Source organism: Myodes glareolus, chromosome 17, assembly GCF_982192425.1.
Source record: "Myodes glareolus chromosome 17, mMyoGla1.1, whole genome shotgun sequence".
Classification (NCBI taxonomy): domain Eukaryota; kingdom Metazoa; phylum Chordata; class Mammalia; order Rodentia; family Cricetidae; genus Myodes; species Myodes glareolus.
The window spans coordinates 54,389,519-54,413,182 of record NC_142042.1 but is presented as its reverse complement, the minus strand read 5'-3'; the positions used below and the strand labels follow the sequence as shown (position 1 = coordinate 54,413,182).

Here is a 23,664-nt window from a genome sequence, read left to right as displayed (position 1 = left end):
TTCCCCCAAGGTGTCCGACGAGGACGAAATCCTGCCGCCTAAACTTCAAGCTGCCCTGGTCCAGATTCTGGAAGACCGAGATGAAGTCTTGGCCCAGGAGCAGCAGTTTTCACAAGGTGTGAGAGCTGGGCTGGGGGTGGGAGGTGAAGGCAGTGCACACACAACAGATCCAGTACTGGCTCTCTGTGTGCCAAAGGAGCTCAAGACAAAGAGTCTCGACTCTCACGCCCTTCCTTACTGATCCCCAGTCTGCCCGCTTCTGCCACAGAATCTGGAAAGTTACATTTGTAGACTGCTTTCTCCCCATAGGTCTGTCTCTTTGAGTTCTTAGTCCTGTCTTTTTAAAAAAAAAATGTCCCCTTCTTACCAGTATTTACTGGCTTTTCCCATTCCCTTCCCATGACTCTATATAAAGAATGTGTCAGTGGTCACGGTGACACTTGCCTTTAATCTCGGCACTTAGAAGGTAGAGCCTTTGGATTCCTATGGCTTCAAGGCCAGCCTGGTCTACACAGTGCCAGGCCAGCAAAGACTACACAATGAGATTCTGTCTCAAAAACCAAAACAACGGAAAGCAGTGTCATCATCAACATTTCAGAGGGGAAATCAAAGCTGTTTTTTAGGGGGAACATGATGGAAGGAAGATACCTAAAGGGGCCATAAAGCATTGGTTTGAGGCAGGGTGTGGAACATGGGCCTTTAATTCCAGCATTATGAGGTGGTCTACATAGTGAGTTCCAGGCCAGCCTGGAGAGAACTTGTCTTTTTTTTTTTTTAAACCACCACAAACTCAAGTATTATTTTCCCAGGCACAGTAGTTCATTCTTGTAGTCTCAGCACCAGAAGGTAGTAAGAGAACCTAAGTTTGAGACCAGCCTAGGTAAAAGATCCTAAAGCGAGAGGTGTGTGCTAGAGTCGAAATGGATGGATGGACGGACAGGCAGACAGAGAGCAGTGGAAGCATGTCTGATTATTTGTTGTCTTTGTAAGAGTGCCTGGTGTAGTGCCTGACATGCACTTAATACTCAATAGATTATTTTTATTAGAATTAAATCATAGTGCAGTAGGTGAGAAAGTTGAAGTGGCAAATGATTTGTAGAAGAATGTAGTGCATTTGTGTTTTGATATATCTTATTTTAATTGGCTCATAGCCTACCGAGTTTTGTAAAGGATCTGGATATGGTAACTTCTAGACAAATGGAATTTCTGCACTTTATAAATTAAGCAATGAATAATGGGACAGCCAAATAATGACCTCCATAGACAGCCTGAGAGCGGAAAGGGTGAAATACTGGTCTGGAGACAAAGATTGGAATTGCAGAGCCAGCTCTGTCTCTGTGCCAGCTGGCTTTGTTTGTTGACTGCTGCTGCTGCTGCTGTTGTTTGAGACAGGATCTAATGCAGCCCAAACTGGCCTCAAAGCTCACTGTATAGTTTTATAGTGTATAGCTATATAGGATGATCTTGAACTCCTGATCCTTCTGACTGCATCTCCCAAGTGCAAGGATTACAGATGTGAACCACCAGATCCAGCTGCAAATTAGCTTTTTAAGGCATAGACTGGTGAAGAGAAGTGGTCCGGGGACCACACTCAGGGGAGGATGGAGGGACAAGAGAAAACCAAATTGTCAATCACAGCAGCCAGACAGGAATCAGGAGACTAGGGGAGGATAGAGGGCTCAGAGGCAGCACAGAAGGGAGAGGAGCGGACAAGTAGAAAAACAGGCTGTGTTTACATGAGTAGTGAAACCGTAGTGTGGAAGCCAGGCTGCGAAGCGCAGTAAGAGTATCGCCGGAGGAAAGCACAGGTCAAGACAGCAGCCATTTGCTTTGCGCATGCCATGGGCTGTGTAGAAAGCTAGAAATGCACACTCCTACGTTTATCCTTGGTTTCCATGGCTCTTTAGACATGACTTCCATAACCACTGTCAAAGTTCACGAAACATAGATCCTTCTCTTTATTTCTTTCCTTTTGAAACAGATGTGACACTCAATTCTCTGGTGTCTGAAGCATTTGTGAGGTTTTTTGTGGAGCTCGTAGGACATTATTCTCTGAATATGACTGTCACAGAGCGCGGGGAGCGTGTTTTCCTGAGGGAGCCATTCCGAAAGTCCCACACTTCTCGGAGTGTTCGCCACTTTCTAGATCTCTTCATGGAGACACAGATGTTTGCGGGATTTGTCCAGGACCGGGAGCTTCGGCAAAGCGGAGTTAAAGGTATCATAAATCAATATCTTCTTAGTTGGTGAATACTTAGAAGGATTGACTAATAGACAAGGGCTGGAGAGATGGCTCAGAGGTTAAGCGCACCAACTGCTCTTCCAGAGGTCCTGAGTTCAATTCCCAACAACCACATGGTGGCTCACAACCATCTGTAATGAGATCTGGTGCCCTCTTCTGGCAGGCAAGCTTGCAGACAGAACACTGTATACATAATAAATAAATGTATACATAAATCTTAAAAAAATAATAGACAAAATGTGTAGACTTACAAGAGTACATCTGAGTTACTACGAGAATTATCGTCATACTGTTGAACTACACTGATACATCATTGGTAGAAGAACAGGATTAGGGCTAGGGAGATGGGTCATCTAGTAAAGGCATTTGTTAGCAACCTGACAACCTGAGCTCTATCCCTGGCTCAGTGTGTTAGAAGGAGAGAACAGACACCACACCCACAAACTAACCTCTGACCTCTACATGTGTGCTGTGGCATGCACATGCCAACTCCATACACATACATAAAAGCATGAACATACACAAAGTTAAGTAAATAAGCAAGTAAAAAAGGGGTATAACTCAGTGCTCAGTAGTAGAGCATGCCTAGCGTGTGCAAAGACCTGAGTCTGCCCACAGCACTGCCAAAAAGCAAAAGAAAAGAAAGGTTTTATTTAACTGGTTTTCAGGATGGAGTGTTGGACAGTCTCACCACTATGTCTTCTTCATAGGTTTATTTGAAGTCCGGGCTCTCCAGTATTTGGAAACAATTCCTGAGTCGGAACCCAGTGGGGTGAATAGAATTTTGCGGAGTCTTGGTGAGTTGCTTTGTTCTCAGCTGTTAAAAGACCTTTGCAGTAAACAGACCTCTAGGTTACATCCTTTGGGCATGCTTTTTTAAAAGTGGTCCCATTTATCAGAATTCTTACAGAAAAATTTTACATATAATTTTAGGGTGAACATTGACCCCTGACTTATTTCCGTGGACTTGGGACTTAAAATACCTGATCTGGGGGACTGGGAAGCAGAGAGGATGCCTCACTCTGATTTTGCATTTCCTTATGATGTTTAAATTCCAGTACGACGTAAGAACAGTGGCATATCTATCCAAAAAATGGTCTTACACTCCGAGCTTACACCAGAGCATGTGTGCCTCTGGTTAGACCCTGTCCCTAACTAGCTGAGAGACCGCAGGCAAATGCCGGAGGTTATGATTTCATCCATAGCTTGGGGCTAGATTCGATCAGATGATAATCTTTAGGGACTTTTAAAAAAAGTTTCCCTTGAGCTCTGAGAAATCTCCGGAGAGTAAGCCAGGTAATTTGAAACTACAGTTCAAGGTGAAAACCACTTGTATTAGATTATGTCTTGAGTTCTTTTCCACCTCTGCAATTAGACACTCATGGGCTTTTTAGTGGCTAAACACATCAACTGATAGCTTTCCATTAGTGCAGGTGGTAAGAATGAGGCCTTAGACTCTGTAGGCTTATTTGGTTCCTAGTTTGGGGAGTTTCAGCCCATAGCTGATTGACCCTGATGCTTTGGGGCCTGTGGCATGGTAATACATTATGGCAAGACATGGGTAGAAGAAGGTAGAAGAAGCTGTTAGTGTCGTGACTGCCAGGAAGCAGTGATGGGAAAGGGCCGAGTACCTGCAAGGGCACACTCATGACCAGCCGTCCCCCCTCTGGGTCGCACCTCTTTAAGGTTCCATTTGCAAGCTTTTACATGTAGGATTTGGGGGACACTTCTCCCAACCACAGCGCTTGACAAGGCCGCTGAGCTCATGAGTGGTTGAGTGGCCAGCTTGTTAGTCTCTTGCCTCAGATGTACAATGGGTGAAGATCAAACGAGGTACTCACGCTCTTCTCCTTCCAGGAAGCAAAATGAGATTTCTCCACAAGAAGTGAATGTGTCTTCATTCTAAACGTAATGGAAAGTGCCAAAGACAGCATGTCTCCAAGGGTCTAGACTCATCGAAGAGTCCTGTAGAGTCCTTGAGATTGTGAAAGGAGAAAGGCTGTCAGAGGAGGACTCTCCCGTTGCTGCAGACCAACCTGGCAGCCAGTGTCCTCTCTTCTGCTTCTAATTTGGGGACTTTTCATTTGGTTGGTGGTTGGTTGGTTGGTTTTGTTTTCTGAGACAGGGTCTCTCTCTATATATGTAGCCCTGGGTGTCCTGGAACTCACTCTGTAGACCAGACTGGCCTCAAACTCACAGAGATCTACCTTCCTCTGACTCCCAAGTGCTGGGATTAAAGGCAAGTATCACCATGCCTAGCCAAATTATTTTTACTGTGGTGTTTCTCTTTAGTTACTGGTGGCTACAAGAAGCTCATTTTGTGCTTAGTCTCGGAAAGCAGTTGTTCCTTACAAGAAAAAGACTTGGAAATACTTGGTGTTGCATTTTTGAGAACAATGCAAAGATGAGACTAAGAGAGAAATGCTGAGTTCCGGGTGCTAGAGAGACTCGGTGGAAATGGAGAGCACTGGGTAGACCTTACACGGTTCTCGTCAGGAGAGCATCGAGCTGCTTTAACCAAGGGCTGCTTGGACTTTCAGTTTCCAGTGTTTCCACCGTTGATAGCCCCCTAACCCCCTTTTGTCCCGTGGCCTATGTTGGAGAATTTCACTCATGTTAGTACCTTAAAAAAGGCAGACACCATGCTGGTCCTCATCAGCCCATGTGTCCTGCAGAGCAGCTCGCCTCTCGCCTGTCAGCATTCTTATGCTTTGTGGAATGGAGCCAATGTGAAGATGTCCCTTCGAGGACGTAAGCTACCTGTTTATTGGCTTTTGGTGTTCACAATTTGCTGCACTGTGGTACTTTTCCATATGTCATTTTAGTCAAGTTTTTCATCAGCTTCATGATATTTTGCAAGAAACTGGAGTTCCGAAAGGCTAAGTGATTTGGCCAGTTATGCGCTTAAGACCGAGCTAAGCAAAAACACCTGACTTACGAACACAGAGAAAGCTAGTGAGTCCTACAGATGGAAGCTGAGGCTCTTTAATGTTGTAGCAATGTTTAAAGTTCTCCATGGCGTATCCCAGAGCCGCCTCTAAGCTTTGTTGAGACTTCAAGCTCTGGGTGTCTTGATGAGACGCTGTTCTTTGTCTTTGGTGCTGGGAATAGAACCCAGGGCTTGCTTTGTGCTCTGCCACACTGATTGTTTTCACGTTGTTGTAAGTTTTGTTCTAATTAGACTCAGTATTTCCTAAGCCTGTACCTCTTCATCATCCAGATGCTGAAAACCTAAAGTATGACTAGTGCCTGGGAAAAAGGAGTTTGTCAATGAAGGTGGGATTTTCATTGATAGATAATTGTGGCAAATGTCAGTTGTTTTCTTTAAGCTTTGCTAACGGCGTTCCCTAGAATGGAAAAGATGCGCTCAGACTTAAGTGTCGTACATTGTGCTGGGATACGACCGACTGACGTGTCCAGTCCTGTCATTACTACCCATCCATGTGTGTCTGAATGAATCCAGGTAGGCTGGTGCTGTGCAATATGGTTCCTAAGTGTGGGTCCAGGGAAAGAACTGGGCCTGTGTCTTTTTAAATGTTGGTGCCACTTTCCCCAGTGGCACTGTTCTCAGACATCTCCCTGTTTGGTCTCTTCTCACACTGCAGTCCCAAAGGAACCATTGGTTGTTTATCCAATGGGAATAGGAGTGTTTACTGTGGTTGGCCGCGACTGTACCTTCTTACAATCTAAAGCTGCTTCCTTTCCTTGAGTTTGTTGTGTTTCGTTTTTGTAAAATGTTGTGAATACTGGATATGTTTGTAAAAAGAATTGTTCAAGATTTCTATCAAATGTTTACAGATCTTTTAATGAATAAAGACATTTTAAAAAGTCCCACCGATCTCCTGGAGAATTTAAAATAAATCCACTTAGGATGTGTATTAGTTATGTCCCTGCTGCAGTGATAAAACAAGCAACTTGAAGAAAACTTGTTTGGCTGACAGGCCCGGGGGAGAAGAGCCCATCATAGTGAGGAAGCATGGCACCAAGCCAAAGGCATGGAGGCAGGGGTGGGAGCTGAGAGCTCAGGGCTTCAAACAGCGACTTGGAAGCAGAGTGCAAAAGCAGCGTGAGGCTTTAAACCCTCCCACCCCTACCTAGTGACTGACTGGCCTCTGCCAGGCTGCGCCTCCTAAACCACCGCAACAGCGCCACCAACTGGGGACCGAGTGGTCCACACACCTAAGCCTAGGAGAGACAGTTCGTATCAAACCACAAGTTGTGAAGCGCTTTCACTTAAACCTATAGGCCGCACATTTACATCCTATATCCATCTTAGCATAACCAGGCTTATAACAGATCAACTTTCCCAAAGCTCTTAACAAATGAGCCTTGGTTGAATGCTCATTAGGCAGGATATATAGTCCAACATTATTATTTTTTCATTTACCTCTTAGTCTGGGAGATACTTAACAGAGAATGTATACCAGTTATAGCTAAGGGCTTGTGAGCCAATGAGGATCACTATTACCACAAATTCTAAAGGGAAATGATTGAGTTTTAGGTAGGCCCTAAAGACAAAAAACATAACAGCTTTTTAAACGAGGCATCCTGTTGATGTAATTCCAGTCCTGGAAGGGAAGAGGCGTTTGCAGCGCTGGGGATTGAAATGGGGCTTTACCACTGGGTCGCACCCTTCTTCTTAAGTAAGATGCTTAGATCTGAAGACTCATTTTCATTGGAAACAGACTCCCATTTCTAGTGTCTATAAAAGAACATTCTTAAAGGACCTGCGAAATGAGGATAAAGCAAAGAATGCTAGAAGCTCAATACGATGTGAGTTTAGAAGGTGGGAGGTTAAATGGTGTGGGAAATATATTTCTCCCCTTCAGTCTAGTCCAGCAACCGCCTCTTGCGAAGTCCCCACGCCCCGAATGTTTCGTGCTTTCTCGCTCATAAATCCCTTTCTCTTCTGCTCTGCGGCTGCTAAATCTCACCTGCATTGCTAACCTCCATGCCTAACTCGGAAGACTTGGCTTCCTCTCCCTCTCCCCCATGTCTTGCCTCGTGCCCGCCCTATTGTTTTTCTCTTAAACTCTAATAAAATTGTCGTCGGAGCTTCAGAAACACACACACACGGTACCCACGAAAAGATAAGGTGCCAGGCCTACAGGAACGTCAGTGGGTGAGAGCTCGCCCACCCCACACAGTCCAAAAAGCCCGGCGGATACAGAATTTGCAAATGTGTACGTGCCCGCCTAGAAGAGCCAGCGACATGTATGACGTCAGCTCCGGGCGCAGGCGCCGTGGAACGGAACTGAGCCTGCGCAGACTCAGGCGGCGCTCGTGGAGCCGAGTGCCGTGCCATGGCGGGCACGGGCTTGGTAGCCGGAGAGGTGGTGGTGGATGCGCTGCCGTACTTTGACCAAGGCTACGAGGCGCCCGGCGTGCGGGAAGCGGTGAGTGCGGGGTGTGTGCGGCGGGGCCGCCCGAGGCACGCTGCCCTTTCCCGCCGCGACCCCGGCCTCTTCTCGTTCTTAGGCTGCGGCCCTGGTGGAGGAGGAAACGCGCAGATACCGGCCGACCAAGAACTACCTGAGCTACCTGACAGCCCCGGATTACTCTGCCTTTGAAGTAAGTGCGTTGTCCTGAGCCCCGCGCCCCTTCCAGGCTTCTTGCCGACTTAGATTTCGGATTGAGGGCTTTAGCTGTGTAAAATGAACATCTTCCAGGTTAACTGCTGCTGGATGCTCATATTGCATGTCATGTAGGGATCAGTTGGTTCAAAATAGCCAGATGAGCTTTCCGCAGGGTTCGTATTACATTAACCCGAGAAATGCATTATTGGTTTCTCTCTACAGACTTGTTCTAAGAAATATTTGGAGTTTTTTATTTTTAATAGAGCCCCTAGTAAATTTTTGTCTAGGGTCCACTCCAAACAGGTAGGAATCACGGGATTTTAATATTTATAATCTTAACTACTTGTACTCTTTGCAGCCACTGGAGGGAGATTTTTGTACCAAAACTCAGGTAGTTAGCGGGTGTGTGACTCCTGAACAAACATGTCGAACTGCATACCATTTTAAATGCGACAGGTGCAACCAAAATGCCACTTAGCTCCTAATCACATATCAGTTACAAACTTTCTACCCTTTTAAAATGCAACTTGATCCCTGCCTTTATAATTAATGTTCTGGTTAATGTAACTCCTTCTTAATAGTTGCTAATGGTGTATTGGACTGTCTTCCCTAGCTCAGAAAACAGTCCTGTGAATTACATAACTGTTCATTTTATTCTTCTGTCAGTTAACTTTGGTGTTTTCGAGGCTGTAGCTCAGGCTGACCCGGAATTCATTAGAACAGGTCAGCTTTGAACTTGAAATAATCTTCTTCAGGTTTGTGGGTGTTGGAATTACAGGCACCACATCCAGCTCTTGATGTAGAAGTGTGTGTGTGTGTGTGTGTGTTTAGACACAGTCTCAAGTAGCTCAGAGTGGCATTGAACTCAGTTTGTACCCTGGGATAACCATGAACTGCCAATCTCTTATCTGTATCTCCAATGACTGGGATTAAAGGCATGACCACCACTCCCAGATTTGATGTAGTTTTGATTTGCATTTTCTGATAACTGTTTGTGGCTGATTTGCCTGTCTGCTTATTATGGTACTTGTCCTTTGATGTGTAGGTTTTTCCTAGTCTCTATTTATTATGGATATTAATTCCCTGTAAGATAAATAGTTGGCAAAGATTTTTATTCTGTAAGGTCTCTTCACTCTGGTAATTGTTTTGTTTTGGAGCACACACATACACATGGTTTCTTTGTAATAACCTGGCTGTCCTGGAACTCCCTTTATAAAAAACGAGGCTAGCCTCAAACTCACAGAGATCCGCCTGCCCCTACCTCCTACGTGTTGGGATTAAAGGTGTGCACCACCACCACCCGTGTTGTAATTGTATGTATGAATTGTCTTTCTTTTTTTGGGGGGGGGGAGGGTTTCAACATAGGGTTCCTCTGTGTAACAGCCCTAGCCATCCTAGAACTAGCTCTGTGGACCAGGCTGGCCTCGAACACACAGATCCACCTACCTCTCTGCTTCCCGAGCGCCGGAATTAAAGGCGGGCACCACTGCCTGGTTTACACACAAATTCTTGTTGCTCCCTAGACTACTGGACTCCTATCAGAGAGTGCTTACTTGTGTCTGTTTTTTGAAGCATCTGCTCTTCATAGAAGTGCTGTCTATACATGCTGAACAGAATAACACGCATAGCAGACTGGGCACAGTCCACCTCCTCACAGAACTTATAGTCTAGTTTGAGATGGGCAGATAAATTTAAGTCTGAGATTTTTAAATAAATGCTGTATAGAAAATTAATGACTTTGCACACCTTTAATCTCAGCACTCAGGAGGCAGAGGCAGGCAGATCTCTGAGTTTGAGGCCAGCCTGGTTTACAGAGTGAGTTCCGGGACAGCCAGGACTACACAGATATGTGGTGGAAAGTGGTTAATTCATAATTAATGGTTGAGAGAGGCCTTTGGGGCCGAGAGCAAGACTGCTCCCTGTGTGGAGTTAGTTGTGATACCTTCCTCATCTAGAACCCAGGTCCTTAAATGTGTTGTGACCCCTCATGGCGGTCATATAACTAGTGTGGCTAGTTCAGAAATCAAATCCAAGATCCTGGCAGTGCGATTTTTGTTGAAGCTGCTGGGTTGTTTTATGTTTTGTTTTGTTTTTCGAGACAGGTTTCTCAGTAGGCTAGCCTCGAACTCACAAAGATCCTCCTGCCTCTGCCTCCGAGTGCTGGGATTAAAGGCGTGCGCCACCACCGCCCAGCTCAAAGATGCTGTTTTAAACTGGAGCATGTGGGATTTGCAGTGTCAGACCCCACAGCACCAGGGGCTTCCTGAAACATTTGCAGATTCAGTTATATGTTGTGAGATACGGGGTGACATGTGACTGGGTTAAAGTTGTCTTCAGAGCGCCACAGCTGATTGCAGTGCATTGAAAACTGCTGGTTTAGGGTTGATCCTTGACACATGGGTTCTTTATGTCTGCCTCCTTTTGTTTCTGAAAAGAATATAGAATTAAAGTGTGTGCCTATTTCTTCAGACCGGAACTGGGGGATGATGAGAGTGTAGCATAGTGATGGTGTAAGCATTGCAGCTCAGATGGAAAGGGACCCCGGCAGTCGGGAGCACAGGTCACAGTAAGCGTAACAGGTTACAGCCCGTCACTAGGGAAAGGTTTCCTCAATGTAATAGCTCCAGCAGGAGAGGGCTTTCCCAGGGAAAACTTGTTACAGCGTGGCTCTGGTGCCCTGAGAGTAACAACTCCACTCTGCTAGGGGAAGGTTTCCCCAGTGAAAAGTGTTAACAGCCCTGCTCCATCCTGCTCTGCTTGGTCTCTGTTCTGGCAAAAGAAGGTCTTCACCTAAACTTCATTCAAGTGATTTATTGGGAGGGAAGAATTCAGGAGAGTGGCTGCCTCTGCCAGGGTGCAAAAAGAGCAGCCTCAAACTGAACAGGCACAGGATTTATATAGGGCTTCTTAGGGTGGAGTTTTTCCAGGAAGAAGATTTTCAGGGTGGGAATTGGTCTGATTTCAGTCCTTGAACTCAGATTGGCTAGATCTCTGCTTAGGGATTGGTTGGTTTCCCCGAACAGGGATTGGTTGATTTCCTGCTTAGTTGCTCAGGAAGATTTGACTCTGGTTTTGACTCTGGTTTCAGGATCAGACTGTGTTTCTTCTACTGGCCTTTTTAGCTTTTTGTCTCTAGTTTGGGGGCCAGGGTACATTTCTTTCACTGGCTCTGATTCTAGGGCCAAAGTGGGTTTCTTTGACTGGCCCTTTTACCCTACATTCCCCCCTTTTTTGTTTATTAATAAAACAACCAGGGATTGGAAGTGGGGCAGTGTTATCATTAGACCACTTCCTGCTGAATTGAGGCGTCAAGGTTCTTGGGACAATCTTGATCTTCACCGTCAGGGTGTAACCGGGTGCTGCAGGTCTCTGGCTCGGTTGCTAGGGGCTGGTCATCCTGTAATAGCACTGGGTGAAAGTCAGGTTATTAATCCTTTGGATCTGTTGATTAAGAACAGAGGGAGAAGAGGAGTTATGAAGGGTAGTACCAGTTCCGTGTTCACTGTCAGTGACTCTGGCCAGAGGCATCAGACTGTTCCTTATGTTTTTGAAGGTCTGTCTGAAATTGTTGGATTTTATCCTTTACCATCTATACCTGGTTGGTTAACATAGAAGCCACATTCTTCCCCAAGAGAGAGACAAAGACCCCCCCCCCACTGTCTGCTGTTAGTAAATCTAATCATCTCTGATTTTATACTACTGAGGTGGCCAGCCAGTCTATCTGACCCTGAAGGGTGAGGATGGTCCGAGCTACCTGTTGGAAATCCTGGGTGACTTGAGAGGAAAACCGATGGTATATAGTTAGGGAAGTGGCTAGTCCGTGGGTACTCCTACACTTATGCCTCGTGCTGACAGAAGGGCTATAAACCGGACTGCTATAAATTCAGTGGTGGGAACTGGCAAGGGTTCTTCACCAGGTACCACCCCTAATGTAGGAATGCCAGGGCAAAAGTCCCAGACCACCTAGCAGATAGGCAGTGGTATACTGTGTGCAGATATTGGTATCCTTTAAAAACGGGGGTGAGGAGGCCGAGGGTGGCGCACACCTTTAATCCCAGCACTTGGGAGGCAGAGATAGCCGGATCTTTGGGAGTTCGTGGTCAGCCTGGTCTACAGAGTGAGTTCCAGGACAGCCAGGACTATATAGAGAAACCCTGTCTCAAAAAAAAAAAAAAACTTAATTAAAAAAGGTGGGGAGGTAGTGATTGAGAGAAGCAAAAAGATGCATTATAATGTAAAGTATCAAGTCTCAGTGAGCATTATCTTCAGCATGGTCCTGGCACTAATTCTTTGTTTGTGCACCAGACTGACATAATGAGAAATGAATTTGAGAGACTGGCTGCTCGGCAACCAATCGAATTACTCAGCATGAAACGGTGAGTGAGAGAGGTGTTGGCTGAGGTGGGAGGGTCAGCTGTGGAGGCAGTGAGGGGAGAAGATAGAGTGCTGTTTGCTAGAAACATGAGTACCACCTTTTTTTAAAAAAAACCAAAATGTTAGCAAATATAATATTTTTAGCAACTTTTTAAAAAGCTTTTTAAACTTTTTAAAAAGCCAGACTTTGCCCAAGATGGGTCATGGTGACAAGCAGGAATGAGAGACCTCAGAGTCTTTGAGACGCTATAGGTTATTTAACGAGTTCATATTTGTGGAAATATTTTTTTGTTACAATATGCAACTGTGTTTTATTTGTAAATTAGTTTCTAGGGTAATGGGTTTCTTTACTACCTCAGTCACTTTTGTCCATGTGTGGGTAGGGATTGGCAATTGGTCTCTATGTCTTTATGTAACAGGTGTATATCCATGGGGAGTCTAGTGGAAGGAGTGATTAAAGGCTTGACAAGATATGTTGATTTATTTATTTGTTGTATAATTTCAGATATGAACTTCCAGCCCCTTCCTCGGGTCAAAAAAATGACATCACTGCCTGGCAAGAGTGTGTAAACAATTCCATGGCCCAGTTAGAGCACCAAGCAGTTCGAATCGAGAATCTGGAGCTGATGTCACAGCACGGCTGTAACGCCTGGAAAGTGTATAATGAGTAAGAAGCGTTTGTTCTCCTGAGTTTCCAGTGTCTTTTAAAAGTGTGGTGTGCACATACTTAGAATCCCAGCACTTGGAAAGCTGAGGCGGGGGCTGCCACAAATTCAGGGCCTGCCTAATATATATATATATGTAATGAGAGAGAGAGTGTTTGAGGTTATCCTAGGCTTATATAGCAAAACCCTGAATCCAAAATAACAACAACAATAATGCTAGATTTGACTTGAATGTGTCAGACTACACCAGTGAGATGCTGGAGTTCACTAGTGCTAAGCTAGCCTCATTCACATAACTAACCCTGTGCACTGACGGTGTAAGGAAGTGAGCTCGGAGGGTGATTGACAGTGCCATACAGTGCAGTCTGTTTTCATATTTATGTGTCGTGTTCTTTAAAGTCCTGGTCAGAATGGTCCCTCCTGTAGCCCAGCAATGCTCAGGAGGCTGAGATAGGGGATCACCATGAATTCCCAGCCAGCTTGGGCTATAAAGTAAAGTCTTGCCTTAAAAAAAAAAAAAAGCCAGATGGTAGTGGTGCACACCTTTAATCCCAGAATTTGGGAGGCAGACAGGCAGATCTGAGAGTTTGAGGCCAGTCTGGAACAGAGGCTGAGGCAAGAGGGTTTCCCAGGTGCAGGAGTTCAGGGCCATCCTGATCCGCATAGTGGGACACCCCCTCCAAAACGCAAGTCCTGAGAATTTAAGAAGTACCACCGTGGGTGGTGGTGGCACACTCCTTTAATCTCAGCACTTGAGAAACAGAGGCAGGCGAACCTCTGAGTTGAAGGCCAGCCTGCTCTATAGAGTGAGTTCCAGAACATCCAGGGCAGAGAAACCCTGACTTTTGGGTCGGGTGGGAGGGAGTAACATCAGTATGCAGAATCAAACTGTCAGTGACGTGCTGGATTAAACAAGCTTTATTTATGAATTATCTGACATACTAGACACAGATCCCAGGTTGTAGTATTTTTAGCAGAAAAACCTGATTTTGTATAATAAAAATAGGTGGTTTAGTTTTCATTGGTGTTACCAGATTTCAGAGTGTATGTGCTCTTCCTTCCTTAGAAACCTCGTTCATATGATTGAACACGCACAGAAAGAGCTTCAGAAGTTAAGGTAAGCTGGGTTTGTTTTCTATTTGAATAAGATTTAGGTGAGCCCTGATAGAACAGGGGAAGAAAACCACTAAGACTATAGTCCTGTGAAACAAGTAGCTAATCCTCTTTGGTTAAGCAGTTAATTTTTAATTATGTATTGTTGTCAGTGTGTGTAGAAATAGAAGTTCATAAATTCTAAATGGTCGATAGCTAGCAAGGAGTAGCAAAAGTCAAAGTTTACTGTCATGGTGTGTATTGGAGGGAAACTTGGGTTAGACTTTCTTGAATGTTTGTTTTATGAGCAGTGGGTTGGGAAGCCCTGAACAGTTCATAGATTGAGCCAGAAATGTGGAACACAGCTGTAGCCCCGGTGCCTCAGAAGCCTACAGCCTGGGCTACATGGTGAGACACTCTGAAAAACACCCAGGGAACATATACCTGCAGTCTAAAGGGGTTTGTACCTGAGGGTACCTGGTCAGCGGCGGTGATGTGGAACAGTTGGCAGGGAAGCCTGGGAAATCGGCCTGGCCTCCAACCAGAGCTGCTGAGCTCCTTCATAGTTGGAAAGAAGAGTTAGGAAGAGCCAGATGTGCTGCTCTGGAGAGCCTGCTCCTTGGTCAAAGGGCTGGTGGACTGTGGATTGGTGGGACCAAATGGCTGGATAGCACAGAACTTCACATACACCGTGATATATTACTAAATATATTACAAGTGTAAGAAATTGTCTTCATTTTGGATTTATATTTTTAAGTTGGTTTTGGTTTTAGACAGTAGATCATTTAACAAATAGCCATTTAATATGTACTAACTGTGATGTGCCAGCATCTGGCACTGAGTTTGCTGTGCCTAAGTGGAGGTAAGAATAAGCTTGAGGGGGCTGGAGAGATGGCTCAGCGGTTAAGAGCATTGCCTGCTGTTCCAAAGGTCCTAAGTTCAATTCCCAGCAACCACATGGTGGCTCACAACCATCTGTAATGAGGTCTGGTGCCCTCTTCTGGTCTGCAAACAGAATATTGTATACATAATAAGTAAATAAATAAATATTTTTAAAAAGAAAAAAAAAAAAGAATAAGCTTGAAACCTGAAAGCATGTCTGTGTTCTACAACTCGTAAATCTGCAAACCTAGAAAGAACACCGTGGGAATTAGGACAGTGCAGGGTAACACACTCTACACACACATGCGCATACAGGAAAGAACCTACATAAGTCTGAAAGAGAAGGTCTTTATTTTGGCTCACAGTTATGGAGAGCTGAAGCTGAAGAAGTGTATCTGTTGACAACCCCGTTAGGGGCAGATGCCAGCGTGGTCCAGGGGATCACATGACAAGAGACAAGGTGGCTGTGTGTGTGTGTTCCGGTCTCTAAAGCCACTAGTGTTCTTGTTTTGGAGTTCTGTTCTGATAACCCTCTCTAGTCCAAACACCTCTGTAAAGTCTGCCTCTGAGCACTGTGATTGGACCAGCTCCCATCCCTTAGCACTCAGTGGCTGTTACACTCCAGTGAATGTTAGACAGGACATTCGAAGTGCAGCACTCACTGAAACTCCCACAGCCATTGCCAGGGAAAGGACGTGGAAGGAGGAATTTGTAATCTACATACATGTTTGTGAGTTGGTTGGTATTTTGTGTTTTCTCCCACGATGAGCATATTTTCTGACATTTGTAATTGAAAAATAATTAAAAGAAAGTTAGTTTCTAGGATTAGCCTGTAATTGTGTATGTGAACCCTAAAGAGTTTAAAGATACTTTTTTGTATTATTTTGTTCTGTTGGGTTTTATCATATGTTATAATGTCATTGGGTTGTATAAAATATTTTTACAGGAAACATATTCAAGATTTAAACTGGCAACGAAAAAACATGCAGCTCACAGCAGGATCTAAATTGAGAGAAATGGAGTCAAAGTGAGTGTATAATAATTCATCGTGTCTTAAGTTGTTTAGTGCTAAGAGCAAGAACTAAGATTACAGTAATATTCACGTGGGTGCTACGGGAATGAAAGAAAGGCTGTTTGTGTGCCTGCCGGCTGCTGAGGAAGGCCGTACAGAGTAGCCGGGACAGGCTGAGCTACTGCTGAGTGGTGCGGTCTCGGCCCCCAACCTGAGGCCAGTATTCTTGTAGGAAAGGGAATCCCATACTTTGTTTATCCCTGCTAATGCATATTATTATTAAAATAGTCTTCTACATATGTATACATGTATCATTTATAGAAAGCCCTAACCAAGCTGTGTGTGGCCATGAGCACCATACTCCAGCATGTGAGAAATTAAGGAAGAAGGACTTGAGCTTAAGGCCAGCCTTGGCTACAGAGTGAGAGAGACCCTGTTTCCAAAGAGAGAAATTAAATACCTACACCTAGTGATGTTTATATGTCATTCTGTTTTTCTCAGTTCCCCTTCCTCACCCACACCATCCCCTTGTCCCTCTTCCCATCAGTGTCGGGGGGCAGGGGGTGCCCACATTTTTCTCCAGGCTCGCGCTTTTACATTTGCCCTTGAGATTATTTCCAGGGAAGAGTGACTTCCTTAAGTCTATGGGTTTTGTTTACTTTATTCTCTCAGTTCTAGAATCTTGTCCTCCATTTTCTGAGACTCTGCCCTGTTTTCTGTTAGTCTTATCCTGTCTTCCATTACCCCTTCCTGTCTCTTCTGTCTTAATTCTCTCCTGTTTTGCTATTTCCTAAGGAAAAGTTGTCATGAGACAATTGTAGATTCACTTATGATAATAAAAAGTAATGCAGAGACATGCTGTGTATCTTTTACTGCTTTCCCATAAGTGGGCTTCACATTGTTTTAAACAGAAAGTTAAAAATGCCAGTGCTTGAGTGAGACTGTATGTTTAAGATGAACTGAGAAATTTTGCATCAAGTTATTTTTCTTTTTTTCCTCTCCTTTTTGATTTTTTTCCCTCTCCTAGTTGGGTATCCCTGGTAAGTAAGAACTATGAGATTGAACGGACTATTGTGCAGCTGGAGAACGAGATCTATCAAATCAAGCAGCAGCATGGGGAGGCAAACAAGGAGAACATCCGCCAAGACTTCTGACCTCGGGCAAACGGCAGGCCTGTGGGCTTCCTCCAAGCCACTGTTGTGCTTAGGTGTTTAGAGCCTGGGCTGTGTATGCTATTGTGTTGCTTCATATGTGTGTGTCTTAGCAAAATAAAGGTTTGCAACACGTTGCTATTTTTTAGCTATAAAAATCTGAGTTTTCAAAGTGAGTATGACTTTAGAATGATGTCATATTTTATAGTAGAAGTCCTTTTTTTAAGGCTTCAAATTTTGTAACGAAGCTTTATTTAAGGCTTCCAACATGCTCAGGAAACTGGGCACTTTGAGTGTATGTTTTTGTTGAATAAAGTACCATTGAAGCATTTTTGTGGGTGGGTACAGTGAACTGTATTAATGGTACTCATGAGTGTGAGGCTCCCTTCTGGGGTTCTATGATAGAAACAGGACGTGTTTGGCGTTAGGGGATGAGTTGGGACAGGAACTCCTCAGCAACCGATGGCCTCTGTCTTCCTCTCTCTCCTTGCTGTGGAGTGTTGTTCAGGGCTTCATACTCCTCCTTGAAGACCTGGTAGGCCATGAGGCTCAGCACCCTGATGCGTAGCCTTAGTCATTGTCACACCAGGAAGTGAGCTTGACAAGATGCTGAAGTGATGCAGCCCCAGCCGCTGGTGTTCTGTGATGCACTGGACCATCAGAGAAAGAGGGTCACTCCAGAGTGTAATCTAGGCTCTGATGGACTGAACCTCCAGCCCCTTCAGAAGTTTGCTTATTGATTGTAAGACAAGTTCCTCATACCAAAGCCCTTTTGATCTGTATGTTCGTTAAAGAAAAACAACACACTCCTGCAACTTCAGTCCTTAGTGTGTAGTGTTTGCTGTGCCCAACATGCAAGACGCTCCAGGTGTGCCAGGACGGCTTGTGACCAGTCATGCAACAAATGGAAAACTCCTTCAGAAAAACCACTCTAAATCATAGAAAACAGCCCCTGGTCTCTACTATGATTTCTTCAAGGTCTAAGTACCTCTAACAAAACAACTCTTAGGCAGAGGCAGGCGGATCTAGAAAGGGAGGTCCAGGACAACCAGAGCTGCACAGAGAAATCCTGTCTCAAGCAAAACGAAACAAAAAAGGCATGGAAGAGTGGGCATCGCTGTTAAAGGTGCAGCAGGCAGCCTGCTCCTCAGCGTAGCCCTGGATGCCCCTTCTCATGTTTCACTACCTTGTCGTCATGCTTGGTGACCTCAGGTGCTGTGTCAGATCCACAGTGGACATGTGGGTAGGAACATGGAAGGCGATACTAATGAGCTTCCCAGTTAGGTCTGGGATGGCCATGCCCACAGCATTAGTGCCAGTGGGTGTGAGGCTGTTTCAGGCAGCCCCGTGTTTCCCAGAGAGGCCATCTGCAGTCCTCTGGGTGGTGGTGATGTGAACTGTATTCGTAGGTCCCTTCTTGGTGCTAAAGTTGTCAGAGGTGACCTTCGTGGGGCAGGGGAGCTAAGCAGTTAGTGGTGCAAGAGACCTCGCTGACACTCGGGCTAGTGGTCCTACGCACGGTTCACACCCATTACAAACATGAGGGGCATCAGCAGAAGGGGCAGAGATGACACTTGAAGCTCCACCCTTCAAGTGGGCCTTGTTCTCCATGGTGGTACAGATGCCAGTAGACCCTACAAGATACTCAGCATTTGGTGGCGGCATCTCTGCTGGAAGATGGAGATGGCCTTCCCATTGATGTCAGGCTTCCCATTCTGAACCGGACTGCTATGGGATTTGCCATGGGCAGAATTGTACTGGAACATGTACACCATGTATTTGTAGTCAACAAAGGGGTCATTGACGGCAACAATCCCCACTTTGCCTCGAGTTGAAGGCAACCCTGATAACTAGGTGCTCAGTATAGCCAAATCCAGTCACTCCGACCACACCATCGTGTATTAGGCACTAGGCTGGACTGCACAAGAAAATGCTGTCTGGAATGGGGAAGAGCAGAGGACCTAAGCATTTTCTTTTTTAAAAAAATTATGTATATAGCATTTTCCCTACATATATGCTGCACACCAGAAGAGGGCACCAGATCTCATTACAGATGGTTGTGAGCCACCATGTGGTTGCTGGGAGTTGAACTCAGGACCTCTGGAAGAGCAGTCAGTGCTCTTAACCTCTGAGCCATCTCTCCAGCCCCCTAAGCATTTTCTTTATCAGCGAATGTTTTAGTTCATTTTTGATGTCAGTCTGACTTGTCCATGTGGCACCTAGAAAGCTGTGACGTGAGGTGGCAGCGACTCCTTGACAGCATGGGCTATTCAGGCCCTGGAGTTGATTTGTGATGGTGTCAGGGCCAAAGGAAACTCCGATTCCCCAAACTCCACAGGGCAGTGCATATGTTCAGAAGACTGCCTTGACTTAGCTCAAGCTGGACTGTAGGGAGATTTCTGGCAGTTAGGTAAAAGCCAGCGTTCCTCAGTAATTTGTGAAACAGGTTTAGCCAAAATAATTTCTGCTGGACTGTGGTGGCACACGCCTTCAATCCCAGCACTTGGTAACAAAAGCAGGCGGACCTTTGTGAGTTCCACGACGGCGAGGTATACACAGAGAAACCCTTTCTGGGGACATTGAGGGGAGGAGAAAAAGGTCATTTCCCTTACCTCTGGCAGAAGGGACATCTGGCTCTTCATGACATATACCTGTGGTTGCATGTCCAAGCCCATGCTGGCCCCCAGGCCCCTCAGTCCCCTAGTCATGCATACTTGTTACACACACATCAAACCCCGGCCTGACCCTCTCACCACCTCCTCTACCCTAAACTCCCCCAGCCACTCACCCTCCTGATTTTTCCACAGCCTGCTTTCCTGGCCCTGGCCACCTCTAGTCTGTTTCTCCGCTCTGGGCTCCTCCAGATGCCTCTGAACGTTCTCTCTCTCTCTTATCCACAGTGGAAACCTATCCCCTGATCATGGAGGGACCATTCTTTATTGCACCGCTCAAACGCAGTAGAACTGGGGACTATTTGGGAAAGCAATCAAGAGGGGATCAGAACACTGAAAGCCGAGCTCCATGAGCAATCCTGATGAGGGTTTACACAGCCGGCAGTGTAAAGATCATTACAGTTTCCGGTGAGGAAAAGGACTGTTATGAACCGGACCAGAGGCCACCACTGCAGCTTTGTGGGAGGTGTAAAGGTGACAGATGAGAGTCAAGGCGACAATGTTCCGTTTTCAGCTCCTTGAAGCCGTTTTTGTTGTTGTTGTTTTGTTTTGTTTTACAATAAGAATCAGGAACATACTGGAACAGAAATACTGGGAAACCCTGTAGTTTAGCCAGAAGGCATGTTGAAAAACACTGCCAAGGAGTGCACAGATACTAAGAGATCAGCGCTATTCAGGAAGAGTTAAAAAAAAAAAATTAGGTGTAGTTGCTCAGTGTGAGGTCCCAGCACTCGAGGGCTGGGGCTTGGTGTGAGTTTGAGACTAGCCTAGATTACAGAGTGAGACCCTGTCTCAAAGAAAGTGCTTAGAAAAGGACAGTAGAAAACAAGCCTTGAAGCGATTTCCCGTAATTAGCATGACCATCCATCATGGGCTCAATGGAAACACGGTGTATTAGTTTAGAAGACTTTCTCCCTTTCTGGCTCTTATTGCGGTTGGGAATGGGAATGGAAATGTTTGGCCTGTACCGCTGTGTCTTGGAAGTAGGTAACTGTTGATTTTCAGTGTCTCGGAACTGGGAGCGCTGACCACCAGAGGGAACTTTGAACCTGGACTTTGAAGCCAGGGAACTCTTAAGGCTCTGGGAGTCTTGGAGATGAACTGAATGCATTTTGCATCGAGAAGTGGGCATGAGCCTTTGGAGCCAGATGCAAGTGCGTCTGAATGATCATGAATCTTAAATGTCCCCTCCAGAAGTCCACGGGTCAGAGGTTCATTCCCTTGGCTCTCAGGGGTTGGTGGAACCTTTTGTGGGCGGGGCCTAGTATATAAACATTAGGTCATTAGCAGCATGTGCTTGATGGAGATGTTAGGGCCTTGACCCCTTCCCTTTGTTTTTTGCTTCCTGGCATCTGTGAGGTGAGCAGCCTCCTCTACCTTATCTCCACTGACGTGATGGGCACTCACCATAGACTCAGAGCAACTGAGCCAATTGTGGACTGCAGTCTTGAAAACTATGAGACAAAATAAACCCATTGTAATGATTTCAACCATATAAGGCTGAATATAAGCCATATAAGGCGGATACTTCCGGTTTCTAGGGGTCATGCAGGTGCAGACAAGCCGTCAGGCAGAAGTGCCTAATGGTCCCCGGGAATGTTAAAGGCCCCCCCCCAGCATGACCCACGTGTGACTTAGCTAAGCCCTTGTGCGCATGTGTGGTTGCATCATCCACGTATGACTCAGCTAAGCCCTTGTGCACGTGCGTGAGCCCCATCATTTGCACATGACATAGCCACGTCAACCCTCTGTGCACATGCGCTAGGCAGCTTTTAAAAGCTGGATGCGCCTTCTTCCGGGTTTGTTGTGTGTTCCATGTCTCCTCACTCACACCAGGTAATTTCACCCACCCCTTTTTATAAGCTGTTTGTCTCAGGTACTTATCAGGGTGACAGAAAGCCGACTAACAAACCAAACCAACCAAAAGATGGGAAATCTAGTGGTTCTCTTGTATACCATTGTTACTGTCACAAGTAGCACACCAAAGTGAACACGCATTGAGCCGTAACCCCAACCTGCTCCATGTTTCTTTATGTTCAGGGAAGAAGCAATGATCTCTTTAAATTGCCTGGGCTGGCCCTGAATTCACTTCCTAATTATTTATGTAGGCATTTATCTAGAGAAAAGGCATGCCAATCAATGGGACACAACTTACAAGTATCCTTAATCCAAAGACACAATCAGGCCAGTGAGAAGACTCTGTGGGTAAAGGCCCACATCCACGTTCTCAGGGCGTCCAGCCTCGTTTGGGTCCCCCGTTTAAAGTATTAATGGAAAACCGAAGGTTGCCAGATAGAGAGCTGCCACAAGCCTCCACCTTAAAAGAAGAAACAAATCAAACAGGAAATTGGGAGAGAAAACCATTTGTTGTGACTACAGCCATAAGATAAAATACAGATTACTGTTCTCTCTTTTTTTTTCTTTTAAATAGGAAAGGGAGGGGCATTTTATTTTTTTCAAATATTTATTTATTATGTATACAATATTCTGTATACATAATACGGAACTCAGGATTTTAAGGCCAGCAACAGCAATCATAACAGAGCTCGGTGGGCACCTCCTGAAGGGTTCCAGATTCTTCTGTCCAGGAACAAGGAACTGGATGAGATACATAGATAATAGCCAGGAGAACAGGGATATTTATTAAGGGGCCACAGAGATGGCTTGTGGGAATTGCTGCCCCGAGTTACATTTCCCTGCCCCCAATTGAGGTGCTTATCTGCAAAGAAAACATAACTTCCCTCTGCTCCTGGAGCTGGGGTGAAGTTTGAGTGCATGTGATCATTCCTTGATCCCTGCTGGGGTCAGGTGACAGTCCCTTCGCAGCCCCCTCCTCTTTTAGTGCCATGGTATAAAAGCTAGCCCCAGCAGAACAATAAAGAAGCTGTTTCATCTCAACCTCGTGCTCTGTGAATTCATTCAACCTGGACACCCTCCGCCGAGACTCGTGGTTCCAGACCGCGCTAGCGCGGTAATGGCTCAGTAGATAAGAGCCCTGGCTGCTTTTTCAGAGGACCAGGGTTCAATCCTTAGAATCCACATGGCTCACAACTACCTGTAACTCCAGTCCCAGGTACTCTGATGGCCCCTTCTGATCTCCATTGGCTCTGTACCCATGTGGTACACAGACATACCTGCAGGCAAACATTCATAAATATAAAATGTAAGTAAAGTTTTTTTAAATACATATTAAAGAAAGACTGCTCTTTGGGCTGGAGAGATGGCTTAGAGGTTAAGAGCACTGCCTGGTTTTCAAAGGCCCTGAGTTCAATTCCCAGCAACCACATGGTGACTCACAACCATCTATAATGAGATCTTGTGCCCTCTTCTAACGTGCAGGCAGAACACTGTATACATAATAAATAGATAAATCTTTTTTTTTTTTTTTAAAAAAGGAATGCTCTTCTAAAGAAGGAGGTGGGCCAAAGATTTAGGTCAGCACTCACATTGTACAAAGGGCAGGGACTTTTATGTCAAGTTTCTATGGCTTTTGGGGTCATGTCTATTGTTTTGTTATGTGTAGTTGGCACACACAACCTTATAATTGCATCTCATTAGCTTATTAAATCGCCAATCAGGAGGATTTTTTTTATTATTACAATGAGCCACATGCCACCGTGAGACACACATACTGCAGTGACTCTGCACCTATGTTAGGAGTCTCCAGCCATTTCTAGTCAGCATCAACTGTTTGCCAACAGTTTCTCTCATGTGCTATTTTTTTTTTGTAGAAATTTATGTTTTAGCTACATAGTGGTGGCACATGCCTGCCTTTAATCCCAGCACTAGGGAGGCAGAGGCAGATCTGTGAGTTTGAGTCCAGCCTGGTCTACAGAGCAAGTTCCTCAATAGCCAGAGTTACACAGAGAAACCCTAAACCTTGTCTCCAAAACCAACATACATGTTTTAATTTTTATGATGCAGAAATATAGATCATATTTAATCTATCCCAGAAGATGTTCCATCCAGCTGCCTGTTTAACAAAGATACCTGTTAGT

The 23,664-nt window shown here is 45.3% G+C and overlaps 2 protein-coding genes across 4 annotated transcripts in view; both read left to right on the top strand.

Annotated features, from left to right (window-relative positions):
- The window catches only part of Dennd2c (DENN domain containing 2C), a 73,359-nt gene extending 67,286 nt beyond the window's left edge, over positions 1 to 6,073 (top strand). For all 3 annotated transcript variants that reach the window (XM_048442238.3, XM_048442239.3, XM_048442240.3), the window contains exons 16-19: positions 11 to 116; positions 1,982 to 2,218; positions 2,953 to 3,039; positions 4,100 to 6,073. In XM_048442238.3, the coding sequence (XP_048298195.3) occupies positions 11 to 116; positions 1,982 to 2,218; positions 2,953 to 3,039; positions 4,100 to 4,131 (462 nt within the window). In that variant the 3' untranslated portion in view covers positions 4,132 to 6,073. The remainder of the gene's footprint in view (positions 1 to 10; positions 117 to 1,981; positions 2,219 to 2,952; positions 3,040 to 4,099) is intronic.
- Positions 6,074 to 7,484: 1,411 nt separating this feature from the next.
- Bcas2 (BCAS2 pre-mRNA processing factor) lies at positions 7,485 to 17,152 on the top strand. The gene is made up of 7 exons (XM_048442245.3): positions 7,485 to 7,638; positions 7,721 to 7,813; positions 12,124 to 12,194; positions 12,698 to 12,859; positions 13,924 to 13,974; positions 15,778 to 15,858; positions 16,871 to 17,152. The coding sequence occupies exons 1-7, from the start codon at positions 7,546 to 7,548 to the stop codon at positions 16,995 to 16,997; spliced, it is 678 nt and encodes a 225-aa protein (XP_048298202.1). The 5' UTR covers positions 7,485 to 7,545; the 3' UTR covers positions 16,998 to 17,152.
- The last annotated feature ends 6,512 nt before the right edge of the window (positions 17,153 to 23,664 follow it).